The sequence below is a fragment of the Phasianus colchicus genome, chromosome 1 (genome assembly GCF_987193195.1).
Source record: "Phasianus colchicus chromosome 1, bPhaCol1.hap1.1, whole genome shotgun sequence".
In the NCBI taxonomy this organism is placed as follows: Eukaryota; Metazoa; Chordata; class Aves; order Galliformes; family Phasianidae; genus Phasianus; species Phasianus colchicus.
Genome location: NC_143436.1, coordinates 47,582,465 through 47,601,334, shown reverse-complemented (window position 1 = coordinate 47,601,334; position 18,870 = coordinate 47,582,465). Strand labels below are relative to the sequence as shown.

Here is an 18,870-nt window from a genome sequence, read left to right as displayed (position 1 = left end):
TTTCTGAGCTTTCTCCTTGCGATGCGATCCCTTCAAAATGGACTCTTCTTGTGCTCCCTTACTCCTAATTTTTCCCTTTTCTCTCTCCTCGTTAGAAATGCCTTTTTTTTTTTTTTTTTTTTGTCTCCAGATGAAGGAAGGAAGGAGGAGAAAAAGGAAGGAAGGCAGAGAGAGTTGCCTCACAACTAAGTCTTTTTACTGATTTAACACATTTATGTAGTTCTAAACAAAGCAGAAGGACATTAAACTGGATAGCCATCTCAGAGGCATTTTTGTTATTCTGGGAGACTGCTCTGACACAACAGAGCTAATGCTGAATGAGAGCTAGTTTCCTTGGCTGGGCTTCATTTGACTCCTTGCAGAAAGCCAAAAATGCTTTACAGCATGGTTTGTAATACCGTATTATTCAGATTGTTCCATTTTCCTAAGTGACTTCCGAATTTCCTGGTCAGTTTGCTACATATTAAGACAAACTTTCCTGACAGCAGTATGTTGAAAATGCTTTGATATACATGTCCAAAAGAAGGAGCAAAATTCATGTTTGCTGAAGTGTGAGAGCTCACAGCTAAAATTGAACTTGTCTGTAGGTCTCCTTTGAGTATATATGTAGGTAAGTACTAAGTAGTCATTGGACTGGAAGAAAACAATCCCTATACTTAGGCAGTGAGAATTTATTTTTTTTTTCAAATCCAGGCCCTAATTAGTCCTGTTCTAATTCTTTATCTGTATAATGGGTATAAAAATGGCACCTTTCAGAGTCATATAAAATATATTAATTGCTGTTTTGGAGCTGTCTATTATTATTTCAATGAATGTCTAAAAAACGTCAGAAGAAAGTGAATCATTCTTACTGGTGAAGCTTTCAATGGAAAAATATATATAAGACATGGACCCACACAGGGAAAGATAAAGGCTAAAAATACCAGCAATCTCGTTTTGTAATCCCCCTGCTTGAATTCATGGATTATTCAGAAATATAATTATATTCTATGTATGATCACATATAGAATATGTATCCTGTGGCGAAGGCTGGTAAGCCAGTCTTCATTTTGGTAATTTGTAACTTTGGGACTTTGGAAAATTGCTTTAATATATAGTAGGGATCAGCTGTTCTTATTTTGTCTGTTTTATTTAGTGCAGTAGCTTTCCTTTTAAGAAGGCGTAGGGAAGTACAGAAACAATATCAACTGAAGTTACATAGTCTCCTTGTATTGTCACTGACATAGTCTCCTGTCTTGTCACACAAACCCATAGTTTTGTTTTGGAGCTGTTATTTGAGCCAGAGGAGGACCAGTGTGACTCAAGTACCAGTCAGGACCATGAGGAACATTTTTTATTGTAAAGTTAAATTAGAAAAAGCTTGCTCACAGAGAAACCTACTAAGCATCAGAATTTTGATAGAATGGAAACCCCCAAAAGTCCCTAAATGTTGATTGTCAAATGCAGTATCCTTGTGTAGGAAACAAATTGGTGGATAGCCATCAGTGGTAGAAGGAGGGAGTGTTCCATACGGAGCGACATGACTTGTGTGAAGATTTCTTTATGACTAAAGGAAATGAATTTCTAGAGTGTAGGATTAGTGGACTATGGCAGAAGGTGTCCTCACACGTATACTTCAAAAATCAAGTGTGTAACAACATTGCAGGTCTTCTACAATATTTTGGGAATTGATCAATCTGCATACAGGTAATACTACTCTATGAATATGTCAAGCTTTGCTCATACTCATTTTGAACCTGTAACTCAGAGTTTTAAGAAAATGTGGCATGTCTATAGGAGTAATCCTATAAAACAAGTAATCAAATAAATCCCATGATCAAATAAATAACAGCATGTATACCTTTACACAGAAAGTTCTTTAAACCAAATAATGTGAGATACATAAAACCAATCTGTGACTTTTAATATTTGCAGCTAGTAGTTGCTTTGGTTCAAGTTACATAGTTCAGTTTCTGCGAACACACTTCTTGAAATGCATGGATTTTATTTTTTTATATATATATCCATCATTACTAAAAGATTATAGCTGTCTTTACATACCTTCTTATGGATTGATATAAAAAGATAATGTTCTGTGAATAATTTCCTAAGTATTTGTAATCCCTAATTACTCTGCTACAGGTAGAAAACAGAACTACAGTAGTCAAACTGATTACTACTTTTGTGTTGTGTGCAACTAAACAATGCAAGAATATTTGCAAGAGTGAAAAATGTGTAAATAAAGGGGAGAATGCGAACAGAATGAAAGGCCACAGCATTTATTTTACTAGTATTTAGTTAACTAGATACTAGTTGACATAGTATTTCCTTAACTAGGTCTGGATAAAAAAAGTGTATTGCGAATAAATTACACAGGGAATAAAAGCCAATAGGAAGGGATAAAGGGAACAGAAGGTACCAAGTGTAGGATTTGACTTTCACAGCCAGAAATCTGTTTTTACTTCTTTTCTTGTTTGTTCTTATGTTTCAGATTTATAAGTATTGCCCAGTTATACCTTGTTCAAGTGTTATAGGAAAGAGTGGAATATTCGCCTTAGGAAAGAAGAAATATCCTTTCTGCCATGCAATCTATCAGTCTGGACCTATTAACACAGCTTTACTGAAGGGACAGCTCTTATTTTGTAATATATCATCCCGAAGTTAATTTGTAAGAATTAACAGTCCAGAACCTGTACAACACACAAAAAGCAGTGCAGCGTGGGGATGACTTGCTGCAACCTGGAACAGGGATGGTAAATCACCTCTTCTAGGGACTGAAGGGCAACTAAGCTATATATACCAGCAATCTGAGTTGGATTTCTATTTAGTAAAATAAGGTCTTCTATCTGCTCTCAGCACTCACTCTCTAACGTAGTTAAATACTCATATGCTTAGCTTTAAATTAGCCCACCGATGACAGTACAAGAGCATTATATAAGAGCAATTATTAATATATTTTGCTTTTCCAAGCATTCATCAGTAGAGACACCCAACCAACAAGGCAGGCCTTCACCCTCACCTAGCATAGTCATTCCTGCTAACGCAGGGATTCTCCAGTGCATTCCTGAGGAGCAGCGCCAGTGGGCACTGAGCTCAGCCTCTGTGGCATGAACCGTTCGTGAAGTGACTGTGCACGAAGTGCTTCCTGACACAGTGCCGTGCTCCACGCAGGACGGCCGTGCAGTGGAACGCTGATTAATCCTCCTTTATGAGAATGTGGAAAAGCATTTCCCAGATTGTTATCAGAGAATAATCACCCCATGTAGTGACATGAAGCACATGGGATCATATTACAGCGAGCTGCTGGTTGCCATGGTGACGAGAGTGGGCCTGCAACGCCAGCCACCCAGCTGCTGGATTGGAAGGAATAAGAAAAACACAGCCCACTTCCCATGTGAAATGAATTACAAGAACAAGGAAAGGAAGAAAAGAAAATTGTCAACCCTTAATCAAATGTTCTCATATTTTTAGAAACAGTATGAAGAAAATGGAGACCATCTCTTTTACCTCTTGGGCTTCAGGGGCCCAAAGAGTAATGCCTCTGCATATACCATGGAAATAAATAACAACAGTTTGTCTTAGAAAAATCACAGGTATCAGAAATCTCATGTGTGCAATGGGAAACAATAATTTGTTCAATCCTACAGTGCCTTCTATCTGCCTTAATGAATAAAATATGTACGAGTATATTAAAATGGGTCTCAGTATAATCATGGAGTCAGTCATAGGGGCTGGGAGGGACCTCTGGAGATCATTGAGTCCAACCCCCCTGCTACAGCAGGTTCCTGCAGTTGGCTGAGCAGGAAAGCATCAAGCAGATCTCGAGTATCTCCAGAAAAGGAGATTCCACCACCTCTCTGGGCAGCCTGTTACAGCACTCTGTTACCCTCACAGTAAAGTTTTTCCTTGTGTTGTCCAGTATGGAACTTCCTGTGTTCCAGGGTTTGCTCATTTTTCTGTCGCTGTTGAATTTATCTGGCAAGCCTGACTGCACTTGCCCTGCAACCTTTTAATTTTCACCTAGAGAAAGTTAATATGTTCCAGCTTGTTTTACAGCAGATCTCTTCCCTTTCACCCTTGCTGCACCATGGCAGAGCAAAAGAGGCATGAACATGAAATACATTTAAACACAGCAATTCAGTGATGCATAAAAACACAATCCATTTTCCACTACTTCTCATTTTTGGAAGCGGCTTCATATTTTTTATTGTCTTTTGTAATAAAATATTTAAAAAGCAAGTTTAGTTGTCCTAATTGCCTCCAGCTGCTAACATCTACATCTGGAAAAGGGTCTGGGTGCCTGAAAGTACAACTGTGGCTTCATTTCGCAGTGCACAGTTGTACCCCAAACAGGCAGGTGAGGCCTCAAAGACCTCATTAAAAATGCAGATAGCTGTGGCTACAGAAAGCATGGTCACTTTGGCTTTCCAGTTCTTGTGTGGATCTTTTTTTTTTCTTTGTTTAAGAAGGAGCTTTACAGCAGTAAGCAGAAGAGACCAGCAAGATACTCCAAAGCAAGAGCTATACGTGAAGATTTTGCCTTCTTATGCAACCCTGCTTCAGAAAACATTTGCAGGCTTAATTTCTCCATCTTGCAGGCTGAATCTTGATATCAAAATTGTCCACTTGGATGAGGGCAGCTTGCTCACCACCACCTTTTGAATTACAATACACTCTAGAAGCATGACTCTGTAGCTCAAGTGTTAAGATACTCAGTTGCAAGAGATAGTTCTGAATGTTTAGCTTTTTCTCTACTTCTTATGTTTTGCAGTCATTGGAATTAGACCAGAAACACTTCTTGCAAAAGCAGTGTAAGACCAATTTACCACCCCCAACTCTTGCTGGTGTAAAGGATAACGTTCCTACATGACTGACTGACTGAATTCCCCCTGGTGATTTACTTTAAGCAAGAGCACTGAAAAATTCTGCCTCAATCCTAGAATGTTCTTTCGTATCAGTTATTGTGCAGCTTGCTCACATTTTAGGAAATCCAAATTTAAGTTTGAGAAAGATGTGAATCTGATCTTTTCCCTTCTGTGTGAATCCTCTAGTAAATGTGCTGTGCTATGGAGAAAAAAAAAAAAAAAAAAAGAAAGAAAAAGAAAAAAAACATAAAGGAATTCTTCATTCTTCGGTCACATTCTTAGGAAAGTGCAACCTACCACTCCTGTTATGCTTCTATGGCTCTGTCCTAGGCATGCCCTGTGACATCCCATAAGATCGTGCTCCTGTGATACCTAAAAAGCAGAGCCTTGTTTCTTGATTCACGTGAAAGCACAGTTGGATGTAGTTTCCAAGCTGCTCCATCTGGTCATAACTGAAAAAACAGAGAGCCCAGAGGTAAAAGCAAAAAACAATGTGAGTGCGGTTCAGATGCAAGCAGAAGTTGAGCAAAGTCTTGCAAGACCACAGCTGTAACTTCAGGGCATAGGCATGTATAAGCTTAAGTATTTTCCTGAGCATATGCTTTTCCTACTGCCATTTCACAGACCTCCTCTCTAAATAAGTTATTCTTAAAACATAGATTCTGCCCAGAATTTTACAGTCGAAGGCTTTGACTATGTTTTTTTTACTTTTTGGACTGATTTGCATGGCTCAACATGACTAGGGTTGATAAAAACATGAGAAAGAAAATATCTGGCAGACAGAATTGAAGTTTGAAACATGCACATTTACTCTGTGAGACTTTCCTGGAAATAAGCAGGGTTCCTTCATTTATTACAAAAACTCCAAGCTTAAGTAGAATCCCATCTTGCAGCAGCGCATGTATTCAGAATTCTTATTTCTGAAAATACCATATTTGTCTTTCACTGTACTCACATACTCACACACAGACTCACTGGAGAAAGGAATATTTTCCCAAGAATTTAGAAGTCTGTTAATTAGCTCTCAGTGATATTGATTTTAAAGTAAGCCCTTTGAGAAATTTAGCATCTAGGATAACTAGCATTTATCTCAAGTAATCTGAATAATGGTATAATATAGACTCCTCAGAGTTCTCATTACTCAAATGAAGTGAAATTATCTTTGCAATATACATTCAAGACATTAATATGTAATTTAGGTAGGTATTAGTAATTGTTTTTTGAATTGTTATGACTAAATAGGCAGACAGAGTTGGGTCAACAGCGTTCATAATTAAGTGGGCCAAGTGCAATATCGGAGGTAATTTTTTCAGTTGCCACCTTATCTGTGCAGCTAATTTGCATGTGACAATTGTGGTGGTTGTAATGAATCAGTGCTACAAGGAAGAGGAGATAAAAATAGCAGAATTTTTCCTACAATAATCCTTGTCCCAGCTATCAGTATTGTTTAATTATCACTGTACTTTAATTAACTACTACTGTTGTATGAAAGGTCTGTGACTGCATGTTCTTTTGAATATCAATATTGGAAAGGCCTTTGATGGTACTGGTTAGTTCAGGTTTTCTGGAAGAGCTGAATGTGAACCAGAGAGAGATTTTTAAAACATGGGTAGAGTGGGACTTGAGGTCTGCTGGGACTCCTTTTGAAATGGATCCCATTTAGGTCATCTTCTATCTTCATGCATAGTTTGCAAATCAGAGGTCAAATTCCCTGAGTGGTATTGTGCCTTAACTGATCTGAATTGCTATCCATTGCTCTTATCTGATAACCTTTTTAAATTAAGATTTCAATAGTAGTTATTATTACTTTTTGAAGAAATAACTGCAACATTGAAAACTGTCTTCAGCTTTCCTCTTTATTTTTGTGAAGGTTTTAATTGCTAAGGAAGTCATAAATATAAAGACTGATAATAGAGCAGAGTGAGAATTGAGGATAAGTATCAATGTCAGTAGTTTAAAGGCAATATAATTTTAGAAGAATGCTACCAAATGATTTGTGATGTGTTCGGTCCATTCTTCCTAACATATTTTAGAATCAATTTTTATTTTTTCCCCAAGGGATGTTTCTAGCATAGTCTTGTCAGGCTTGTAGGTGAAATAACAATTTCTTCAGTATCTCCAGGAATCTGATAAATCGTTGTGACTTTAAAGTATGAGTTAAACATTTCACTCAATAATCATTCTTACAGATCTTGTTTTCATGTTAACAGTGGCAATACTAGTGAGAGGCAACCTTACACTCATACTGAAGCTTGCTAAATTCTGGTCGTTTGCCAGTTCTCATTGGGAGACGAAATGTGATACATTGCCTGAAATTTTTCACTAATAAGAAGCAGTTTTCATTATTAAAAACTTCATTTCTCTAGTCATTTCTTGCAAGCCTCTAAGGAATAACCTCTTTTACCACGTGAAAAAGCTATGTTGTGATGAAAATTTATAAACTTTGTGGCATATGATTGAGACAATGGAAAAGGATAGGCATGGTTATTCAGTGTGTCCTTAACCATCTTATAAGCTGTGTTTAATTTGTTGCTAGCCAGAAGACAGTTTAGATGTCACCTATTTCAAAGGGATGCAGTTGACAGGGATATTAGCATTAAGTGGGTGAATAGTAAAGTGATATGCAGTGAGGATGGGACTTTTTTAAGTAGCTATTGAATATATGCTTCAGGACAGGACTCCTTCCCATTGGTGTAAGATGGCTGCTCACTTTGTCTCTTCTTTCTCTTCTACTTGGGTTGGAAAGCAAAAGGAAGAAAAGAGTTTTCTGGTGCTATTGGTCTGTTTTTCTATCTTTATGCATGCATAATCGAAGACTGTTCCTGTCTGCCCCTGCACTGCTCCCACTCTTTTCTCTGAGTGGCAAGAATGATAGCACTCTCAAATAACCCAGCTAAGTGTACTACCTTTTATATTATCTTTTTTCCTATCTGTGCCATATTTCCAGCAACCCTGCTAACCCAATTACAAGGCTTGCTGTTCTATCTCCATTTGGTTGCCCCCAGTCACTGCTACTGCAGTGACAAGTCTCAGGCAGCCAGTGATTCACTGCAATACAAATTGGAAGAAATAGTGATAAGACCCTTCAAAAAATCACCGGGCCTTGTCTGTGATACACATAGACTCTGATCTTACTCATTGTGATATATTACATCCCACTGATGCTGACATTTCAACGTCTCTACTGATAGCATGTTGAAAGTGCTTCTGATTACTACTGGGGCAGCTGCAAGAGGGCAAAGGAGAGCATATTGCTCTATCTAAGAAATAATACTGAGGCATATCCCAACACTACCCCATCAACACTATAATAGGCACAGGAGTCATCCTTCCCTTCGCTTCAACAACCGTGTTCTTGGGAAAATCACCTCCAGTGGCACTTGGCACCTGCAGCTCAATTTAGTCTCACCGATGTCTGCACAGCCAATGAATTCAAACTGGTGAGCAGCAGTTCACTTCTTTTCCTTTTCTGGCTGACACAGATGAGCAGAGAAAAAGCTGGTCTAGTTGGTGCTGCCAATACATAGAATTCTCCCAGATCTTCAATTTCTTACATAATGTTATTTACTTTCATAAAGGAAAGAAAGAGTCTCAAATGCAAAAAAAGTTGGTTCTTTCTCTTTTTCTTCCAGTTTTTACTCTGTTTGCACACAGGGATGTATCTCTTCATTGAAGTTTTTTTTTCCAGAACTTTGATTGTCATGAAAATCTATGGAAATTCTCTCCAATCTTTATGGGATTATCAATCTATTAGCCAAGGTGAAGAGCAAGAATAAGCCAAAAATGAATATGCAGGTAGTTTTTTCACCACACTCTCTCACTCCCAACTTTACAGGGTGAATTTTCAGATAAGTCTAGTGATATATCTGGCATCTGTTTTATAGTTTATCTGCTATTTTTATTTTACTCAAATGACATAACCAACCACTGGAATTTTCTTGATCTAGGTCTCTAGCACAGAACATATATGAAGATTAAAGACATAGGTACAAAAGGGAACAATGAGAAACATCTCTTGTGCCTGCCATCCTAGTGCATTCTTCTAAAATATTTTAATATCTTCAGGGACAGATCTTCAAAGTGCTTTTGTTCTTAAAAAAAATATATCTTTAAAGTTGTTCTGTTTTGATAGTAGATGAAGTTGTCTATGAGTTTATAAAACTTTTGTTTTGACTGGATTTTAGAGGTTCCTTGAGCTGTCTAATGTATTTAAACCAGGATTTTTTTCTAATAGAGGCAGTACTTATGTTGCTGTAAACCTGACATACTTCAAATTAAATTGTTTAATAAAGATTCTGTATATCTGTACTTAGACACTTCTGGATTCTAGCATTAAAATTGAAAGCAACATTTTTTTGAAAGGGTGTACAAACTTCAGGTAGATGGTGCCAGAGGTGATTTTGTGTGGAGCATTCCAAATAAATGCCAGTGAAGTCTTTAACTCATACTACAACATCATGGCTTTTGCTCTAACGAACTATATTTATATGAGCTATATCAGTCTTTGGCAGAGTTTCTGAGTTTTCTAAATTATATTACTTTTCATATGCTTCCAGTCTCCTATCATGCAGCAATTTTTCTTTCATTCTTGAGCCTAATTGTTCTGATAACTATTGCTTTCTTACTTGGGAGATGAGTTTCCTCTGTGTCCTTACAGGGATAAAGACGATATTCCTGTGAGTAATGCAGAGCTGCAGAGCCCAAGGAGCATTAGCTGTACTATTCCCTCAAGTGAACTTCAGAACCAGAGTATTTACAGTTCATATGTAAGCCTATCCCTTACACATTTACATGATAGGAATTTCAACAGTGTAAAGTGAAACTGATGAGATCTGAATCTGCCCTAGTATAGAGAATTTTTATGTATTCCTACAGCTTTAATTCTGAGAAGTTTTCCTTCCAACTAAGTTTTCCTATAGATTTAGGAAAGCTGTAAAATCACCACAAAGCCTCTTATGTTTTTATTACATCATAAGAACAAGTAGAGACTGCTGTCCCATATTTTCTGTTATAAGAACCTGTGTTTTCTTGTATATAAGCATATCAAAGTTAAATCTGTAGACTGAAATTCTTTAGGTGTCTCCTAGAATTATTTCATTTTGGTGAATGTTTCAGCTAATATAGCTCAGTTATTTTTGAGTCTGAAATAGTGTGAAAAAACGTTATTGTGTTCATATTCATTTTAATTAAATTTGCCATGTCATCTCTATAAAGTTAATTGAGGTTAAATTTGGCCCAGTTTATAATAAATGTGTGCACAGCATCTAAGAGAAGGGAGACAAATTCTCCTCTTATCCTTGATCTGCTGCAGCAAGAAGAAGGAAGTGAGGCTATGCTCACTCTCAATGTAGGAGGCTATGAAAGGAGGCTGTAGGAGAGCAAGAAGAGAAATCAGGTAAAAAGAGAATCAGGGATTGGGATTAAGGGGAGATGGAAGCAGACACCAGGGAGATAGAAGTAAGGGGGACTGTTTCTTTCCCTTCAGAGGCAGCTTTCTATGATCAATTTACTCTTCCTTAGCAGCAAGGGAAAGAATTATTATCTGAAGTTCTTCTATTTGCTTTTGTGGAGAGATAAAGAACAGGCTTACCCCTAAGGAGGAGACAACAGGATCTGTTTTACAGGAGGGATGAGTGGCTGCTGCTGTTGACACTGATGGTAACACAGGAAAAGCTCCAAGACTGAAGCACAAGAAGACCAGGTTCTTGCCTTCACAGACTGAGGACAAGGAGGCAACATTAATTCCAGGCTTTCCTGAATTAAAACAAAGAAACAACAACAACAAAAAAACTAATGGCAAAGAAAAAAAAAAAAAAAGACCTAGCACAGAAAAAAAAACCAAAACCACAATAGTAAAGAATTAACAAAATAATGCTGTCTCTGCCAAGCAGCAACTTGGCACAAACAGGCAGCATTTTTCCTGTGCCTGAGTATTTGTTTAACTGGCTTGTAAATTTACAATATTTTAAACTGAGTGCCAAGGTTTGTGACACCAATAAACAGTATGTAGTAGCTCAGTGATGAGTACACACTGATTGTGCATAAACATCATACAGTGATAGGGGGTGAAACCTGGAAAACAGCGATGATGTAATTGATGTGGAATGTATTTCTTTAAAACTGTTTAAAAAGGGGAAGCATTGCTCAAACAAGGAAGTGAAAGCAACAGCAGTAAACAAATTGTCGCTTTATTAAAATGAGTGAAAATATATAGTCTGTTTTTTTGGACAGGATCTTATGTTGGCTTCTTTCATAAAGCCATTTATGCTAGATATTTCTAGCAGAAATAACCTAAAATGCAGGTTTGTTTGTTTGTTTGTTTTTTACCCCAGTTCTTCCCCTAAATTTGCAGTCCTCTTTAGGTTAATTAACCTAGAAAGGAAGAAAAGGAGAAATGACATTTTGTATGTGTCTGCGAGGAAGATAAAAAGGGTATTAGCCCCACCTTATCACTATCACTGTTTGCACAGCCTGTGCTGCGTGCACTCTTATACAACATGATGTACTTAAAATGACATGATTGCACAGCTTCTCTCTTCAGAGCAGTGCTGTTCTGATGCCATGCACAAATTCTTTCAAGATGTGATTTGCAACCTTGTAGCCTTAAATCATACCCCTTACTGTGAAATATAATTTTAAATGTAATAGCTTTGTAATGTTTCCATGATTGCCTTACAAAGACCTCCCTTAGATTTTGCAAGATATTCTGCAGAATAGCACTTAAGAGTCCTCAAGAGTACATCTGTAAACTAATCAGACCATCTGAAAGGAGAGAAGATTTAGCAGCCAAACAGGATGAAGCATTGCTTATTTCACTGTGCTTTTTGAAAGAAAGCCATGTTGCTGTGGGACAGGAGATTTGATATTCAGAAATAATTCATACCCTTTGTTAAGCCCTGATTCAGCAAAGCATTAAAGTATGTTCTGTTATGAGCTTCTCAGCTTTTGATTTTGCTGCTCCTTAAAATCTCTATTGAATCAGAAGCAGCAAGCTAAATAGAAAGGTGGAGATAAAGTTTTTCATGGATTTGCTTGCATAAAGCCTATTTCATGGTGATGTTAAATGAGTGCAAATAGTAAAAATTCTTCATTTTAGCAAATTAGCATCATAAGGCTCTTCTAGGGGTAGGAGTTCAGAAAGGTCATCTGCTTTTTTGCTGGATTGCTTCATAAATGTAAAAAAGTAAAAAAGTTGGAAGCTTTTCTATCTTTTGGTCTGAAATGAAGTAGTCGAAATGGAATGCAGGATTGCCAGCCTACTTTGAATCGTCTTGGTGTGATCCCTGACTGCAATTCACTTTTTAAACTACTGTTGTGCCTCCTGTGACTCATAATAGTCACTGCCAGCTAATCAAGTACCTTATCCTTCAAATGCTAAACTTTCCACCTTCGTGTTGCCAGACTCCTTGAACTGCACTTTGTATGGCTCACTCTTTGGATGAACTGCAGGATCATCTTTTAGGAATCATATTACCCTCTTACTTGTGTAGTTGTACTTTGTCTCCTACTGCTAGAAGATCCTAAGAATAGAGGCTTGAATTGCTTATGGATTTTTATTTTGTGTATGGTTTAGACAGATGGGCTTTAATTGGTGTTTGTATGTCAAGAATTTTTTGACCTGCTTTCAATCGGTGAGATAAGAGCAGCAATGGGTAACGTTTGGGCTGCACTGGTACAGCTAAATTCAAGGGAAGGGAACTATATGGGGTTTGTGGATACCACTCTCACTCTTAGGTTTCTTCAGCATTTTACTGATAAGTAACTAAAGAGTTTTATCCTCATCCATTTGCTTTTCTTATTATGTGTTAAATATTTTTAAGACTGAATTAAATGAACATAACTGGGAGGATAATGAAAAAAATGAAGAGTTTTGGAATATTTCTATTATTTCTATAGTCCTTGGTTCCAGTCAAATGAAAGAAGGTTCATATCTGATTTTTGGCTTTATTGGGAGCTACAGTTTCTCTACTGATACGGGTGTCAGCAGTATAGCAATTGTCCACGAGTTCAAGTGCCCTCCCCCATGTTTTGTCAATGTGACAGTGAATCAGTCATTTGTTAATCTTTTCCAATACAATAACTTAAGCAAAGTGTTCCCTTCTAAACCCAGCAGAAGGGGCTTGTTTCAAGCTGTTGAAGTCATCTGCTATTTTTCATTTTATTTCTACCCTTTTTTTCTCTCATTTTAGGGAAGCAATGTAATGGAAGACCAAGATCTCTTGGAAATAGGAATACTTAACTCTGGACATAGACAGAGAATACTCCAAGCAATCCAGCTTCTCCCAAAGGTATAGTTTCTGTTATTATCCAAGTGAGAGAGCTAGCACCTACAGCTTTCACATTTTTTAAAGCACTTTTTTGAATGGGGTTAAACATAATTCCCTATTGATCTTGTTATCATTTGTTGTATGTGCAAAAGTATAATAAAGTAATATCATTACATTGAACCCACTTTCTATGGACAATTAACAAATAAAACAAAGGAGTGTAAAATCTGTAATTTCAAATTACAGCTTTTAAGAATTTATTTTAATTTCTTCTAGTTTTTTAATCTTTTTATATACTCTGTCATTACACATATGTAAATAAGGCTGTCAATGAATACTGGATGTTTGACCTGAAAGTACTTTTCCCTTTGAAGAAAGAATCTTATAAGTATTCTTCATACCTTTGGACGAAACATGTTTTTCTTAAAGCTTGCCTTTTATATATGATTTGGAGACTTCCTGCAGGCTCCGTATTTGATTTGCTGCTTTATATTTTTGCTTCTCAGCTGTGGACATAACAACTTACAGTCATTTTCCAATCATTTTTTAGTGCTAGCTGATTTAAGCTTCAGATTTTAAAATCAGAGGTATAAAGGCATGGTGCTTATATCTTGCACAACAGCATGATATCAGTGCAGGCTTCTGCTAATGTTCCTAAGCAAAGAATCTTGAATACGTAAATGAAAGACACTGGGCTAAGCATGAAAACTTACAGATTTTAGAAAGCTGTGTAAGGAGAATGAATGAGAAGCCATAGACACCACTGATTCTCAGAGGGCTGCCATGAGAGATGCTGAGACAGAAGTAGCATCTGATGTAAAGTGTATGGAGTACTCTGGAGTTTGGGAGCAGCATGTGTGGAATGATCAAGGTAAAGAGAGATTAAACTGTTAGCAGTTTGACAGTGATGGAGAGTAAGAAGAGCCATTAGAGGATTTTTCAGTTTGGATCATGAGTCTGATTCTGCCAAGAGGATTTTTGATTCATAATAGTTTGTTAGAAAAGATTTTATGGATTGCCTGTAAAAGAGAACAAGGATTTATTTTGTATGGGAAATATGTAAAGTTGTAAATTGCTTCCACTGATGGATGTGCTAGACAATCTTTGTATACTACAATTTGAGTCTATGCACTGAAACAACAAACATGATTAAAGAGAGTAATATTCCATATACCATATTAGACAAGTGAGATAAATGGTGCAAGTATTAGTGTATATAAAAGTAGTATTTGATGAATTACAATAGATATTTATAGTTTAAATGTGAATTTATGAATTCTTCAACAATGCTATCATTCAAAAAAAATCTTTGCAATTTTAATCCCTGCTCTTAGTTGAAGTATTTTTTTTGTTTGTTTGTTTTTCATATTTCATGAAGAAACCAACTCTTTTTTATTCATTTAAATTGTTCAGAATTAATGAATGATTTTTTTATATTTCATGTTTTAGTGCTATATGAAAATATTTATAATTATCAAAAAATCATAGAAAGGCTTAGGTTGGAGGGAACCCTAAAGATTATCCAGTTCCAACTCCCCTTCCATGGTCAGGGTTGCGAATTACTAGATCAGGCTGCCCAGGATCCCATCCAACCTGGCTTTGAATGCCTCCTGTGATGGGGCATCCACCACCTTCTCTGTTCTACCACCTCACTACTCTCTGAGTGAAGAATTTCTTCCTAAGATCTAATCTAAATCTCCACTCTTTTAGTTTAAAGTTATTTCCCCTTGTCCTTTCATTATCAGACCATGTAAAAAGTAGATCCTCCTCCTGCTTGTAAGCTCCCATTCAGGTACTGAAAGGTCACAATGAGGTCTCCCCAGAGACTTCTTTTCTACTCCAAGCTAAACAAGCCCAACTGCCTCAGCTTATCTTCATTGGAGGGCTCCGGCCCTTTGATTATATTCATAGCCCTCTTCTGGGCCTGCTCCAACAGCTCCACATCCTTCTTGTGCTGACACAGTACTCCAGATGGGGCCTCATGAAGACAGAGCAGAGGGAGGCAATCCCCTCCCTTTCCCTGCTGGCCACCCTTCTTGATGCATCCCAGGATACTGTTGGCCTTCCAGGCTGCAAGAGCATTCTATTGGCTCATGTCCAGCTTTTTGTCCATCAGGACCCCTAGGTCTTTCTCCACAGAGCCACTCTCAATGAATTCTCCCAGTATGTAATTGTGTCTGAGACAGTCTCAATTCAAGTGCAACACCTTGCACTTGGCACTCACTTTTCATTCGTGTCCAGGTCCCTCTGGATGGCGTCCTTCCCTTCCATTTTGTCAGTTGCACCACAGCTTAGAGTCATAAGTAAACTTGCTGAGGGTACATTCCATCTCACTGATTATGTCATTAGTAAAAATGTTGAAGAGCACTGGTCCCAAGATGGACCCCTGAGGGACACAACTTGTGACCAGCCTCCACCTAGACATAGAGCTGTTAGAAACAACCCTCTGGCTACAACCATCCAATCCATTCTTTATCCACCTAATAGTCCAGCCTTAAAATCTATATCTCTCCAAATTAGAGATAAGGATGTGGTGTGAGACCACATCAATGAGCATAAGTCCAGGTAGACAACATCAGTTGCCCTTCCATTGTCCACCAGTCCCATCACTCCATCATAGAAGGCCACCCGATCGGTCAGCCATGATCTGCCCTTGGTAAAGCCATGCTGGCAGTCTCAGATCACCCCCTCATCTTGCATGTGCCTTAACATCTCTACCAGGAGGATCTGCTCCATGATCTTCCCGGCCGCAGAGGTGAAGATCATTGGCCTGTAGTTCCCTGGATCTTCTTTCTCCCTTTCTTGAATATGGAAGTGGTGTTTTCCAGTCACAAGGTACTTCACCTGAAAGCCATGACTTTTCAAATATGATGGAGAGCAGTTTGGAAGACGCATCAGCCCATTCCTTCAGAACTCTGGGATGTATGTTGTCTGACCCCATAGACTTGTACACATTCAGCTTCATGTGGTAGTCTTGGACTTGCTCCACTTTTACCCTGCGAGAGATTTTGCTCTTCTGGCCCCTGCTTAGAAGTTCAGGGACATGAGAGGCGTTGAGAAGCCTGACTGACCATGAAGACCAAGGCAAAGAACTTGCTAAGTTCCTCAGCCTTCTCCGTGTCTGAGAAGGTCAGCTCTCCCTTTTCATTTATGAGAGGGGGCACATTCTCCTTTGCCTGTCATTTCTGACCAGTGTATCTAAAGAAACCCTTCTTGTTGTTCATCACATCCCTTGCCAATTTCAATTCCATCTGTGCCTTGGCTTTTCTGATCCCATCCCTGCACAGCTGGACAGCATCCCTATATTCTTTCCAGGCCATCCCTCTCCGCTTCTACTGCTTTTACTCTTTTTCCCCTGAGCTTAGCCAGCGGGTCCTTTCTCAGCCACTGGTTTCCTGCCTCCTCTGCCTGATTTCTTATTCTGGGGGAAGGAGAGCTCTTCTGCTTTCAGAAAGGCATCCTTGAAGTGCTGCCAGCTCTGCCCTGTTCCTTTCTTCCTAAGGACAAAGGTTGAATACCCCCATCAGGATGAGAGCCTGCAAGAACAACACTTCTTGCAACTGAAACAAGAAGGCCTCATCAACAGACTCCTCTTGATCAGATGGCCTATAGTAGACTCTGATCACCAGATGCTCTTTATTGGTCCAGTCCCTAATTTTAATTCACAGGCGCTCAACCTGTTCATGACTGCTTCTCAGAGGCAGCTCTTCTCAGTCTATTCACTTCTTAACATAGAGGGCAACTCCCACACACTTCCCACCTGGCCTATCCCTTCTAAAAAACTTATAGCCATCAATCATGGTATTCTAGTACTATGAGTCATCCCACCATGTTTCCGTGACAGCAGTGATAGTTTTCCAACTGCACCACGGTTTCCATTTCCTCCTGCTTACTTCCCATGCTGTGTGCATTGGTATAAAGGCATTTCAGCTGGCTTTTGGCCGCATTGCCTTCTTGAAGAAGCTCTCTCTAATACCTCTGGAATGAAGTTGAGATTTTCCCCAATTGATTCATAAAGTGACAGTGTTCCCTGAATCTTTCTTTTCCTCAGCAGTACATCCCCTTCCCCCATTAAATCTAGTTAAAGCCCTGGTGATGAGCTCTGACAGCTTACTGCCTAGGATATTCTTGCCCCTCCAGATCAGTTGTGACCCCACATCAGCCTTCCTGGTTTATAGAAGGTGTGTCCTAGGTCATAGAAACCAAAGCCCTGGGTATGACAGCATCCATGCAGCCATTGGTCTGTTATTTTCCTACTGCCTGAACCTCGGTCTCTCTCCAGCCAGTAGGATTGAGGAGAACTTTACCTGCACTTCTGTTTCTTTCAGCATGTTCCCAAGTGACGTTTATATATTTTTTTATTTCCCAGTCCCAGCTTCATGAGACCCAGTTTGAAAGACAGGAGAGGATAGTAGTCCTCTGGCTTTATCTTACCTGTTATCTTTTTCCTTATGTATATCTATATCTCAAATGCGGGACTCTGATAGGCAGTAAACCTTTCTAGAGAAGTTATCTGCGTGGCAAATGAGTGCCTCAGCATCCCTCAACACAGATTCTCCAATTACTAAGACCATTCACGTTTTTTTAGTGACTCTGGTTGTGACTCTGGTTCTTGGTTGGATCTTTTTAACATGGTTGCCCCTTTCTGGTTCCAAACCTCCATCTATGCCTTCTTCTCCTTCCACCCCATAGCTTCATATCTATTAGCTAGGGAGACTCTGGGGAAGAGAGGGGATGGGCTTGTCCTTGTGTCCCAAGCAGAGACAAGGTTCCTGTCTCCTTCATCCTGCACTTCTGCCCTCTGTCAGGTTGGAAACCTTCTTATCTTCTTCCCCTTGATGGGGTATAAGACAGAGCTATTGGGCTGCCTGTGCCACTGCATAATGCCAGGCATCAATCTCTCTCTCCAGCTGCTGGATATATCGCAGCCTGGCAACTTCCTCTCACAGCCTGGTTAGCTGCTCAAAAAGATCAACAAGCTGTTGCACCTGCGACACCCTCACTTTACCTCAGTCCCTTGGATGACTTCCAGATTCTGAAGCTTCCCACAGCCAGAGGTCTGGGCAGCTCTTTTGCTCCCTGAGAGGTCCACTTGTGTAAATGTGTCAGCCCAGAAAGATTATGGGCCTTCCATCAGAGTTGTGGTCACCATCTTAGTTTCAATAGGGTGCCTCACCTACAAGAAAGGAGCAGGCTGCCTAACACTCTCCCTGTTTGCCTTGCCAGCATCAACTGCAGCACAAAGTGCTGTACCCATCTGTCTGCACATCCTGTTCACAGCACTCCTGGGAACATCCTTTGTATGAGCAAGGGTTGGATGCCATCACTCTCAGCTCTGTCCACATTGTGTTAGAGCTGCTTCTCAACACTGACTTCACTCTTCCCACTCTTGCAGTTTTTCCACCATTTTGTTGCAATTTTGCCTCTGCAAAGCATCCATTGGTGCTAAGAAGATGACTTTTCTCACTCCTCAATACTGATTTCCTAAGGAGTGGTGGTATCTCTGTATTTCAAACACCACTAGTATATTTAGGAACTGTTTGCTAAGGCCTGACATAGTTTTAAATAGGAAAAAAAATCCACGTATTTATCCAAATACGTATTTCCTTATACTGTGTTTAACCATTATAAAAAGACATGTTTGAATCAGAATTCTCAAAATAGAATATTTTTCCTTAATGATTCTGTATTTGAGGAAGACATTTCATAAGGGAGTAAGCTAATATATTTGCAATAGATAAGGAGAGTTGGGATCTTTT

At 38.9% G+C, this 18,870-nt stretch overlaps 1 protein-coding gene across 5 annotated transcripts in view; it reads left to right on the top strand.

Annotated features, from left to right (window-relative positions):
- The window catches only part of ANKS1B (ankyrin repeat and sterile alpha motif domain containing 1B), a 409,696-nt gene that overhangs the window by 225,691 nt on the left and 165,135 nt on the right, over nucleotides 1–18,870 (top strand). For all 5 annotated transcript variants that reach the window (XM_090140258.1, XM_090140254.1, XM_090140265.1 and 2 more), the window contains one exon: nucleotides 13,034–13,132. In XM_090140258.1, the coding sequence (XP_089996384.1) occupies nucleotides 13,034–13,132 (99 nt within the window). The remainder of the gene's footprint in view (nucleotides 1–13,033; nucleotides 13,133–18,870) is intronic.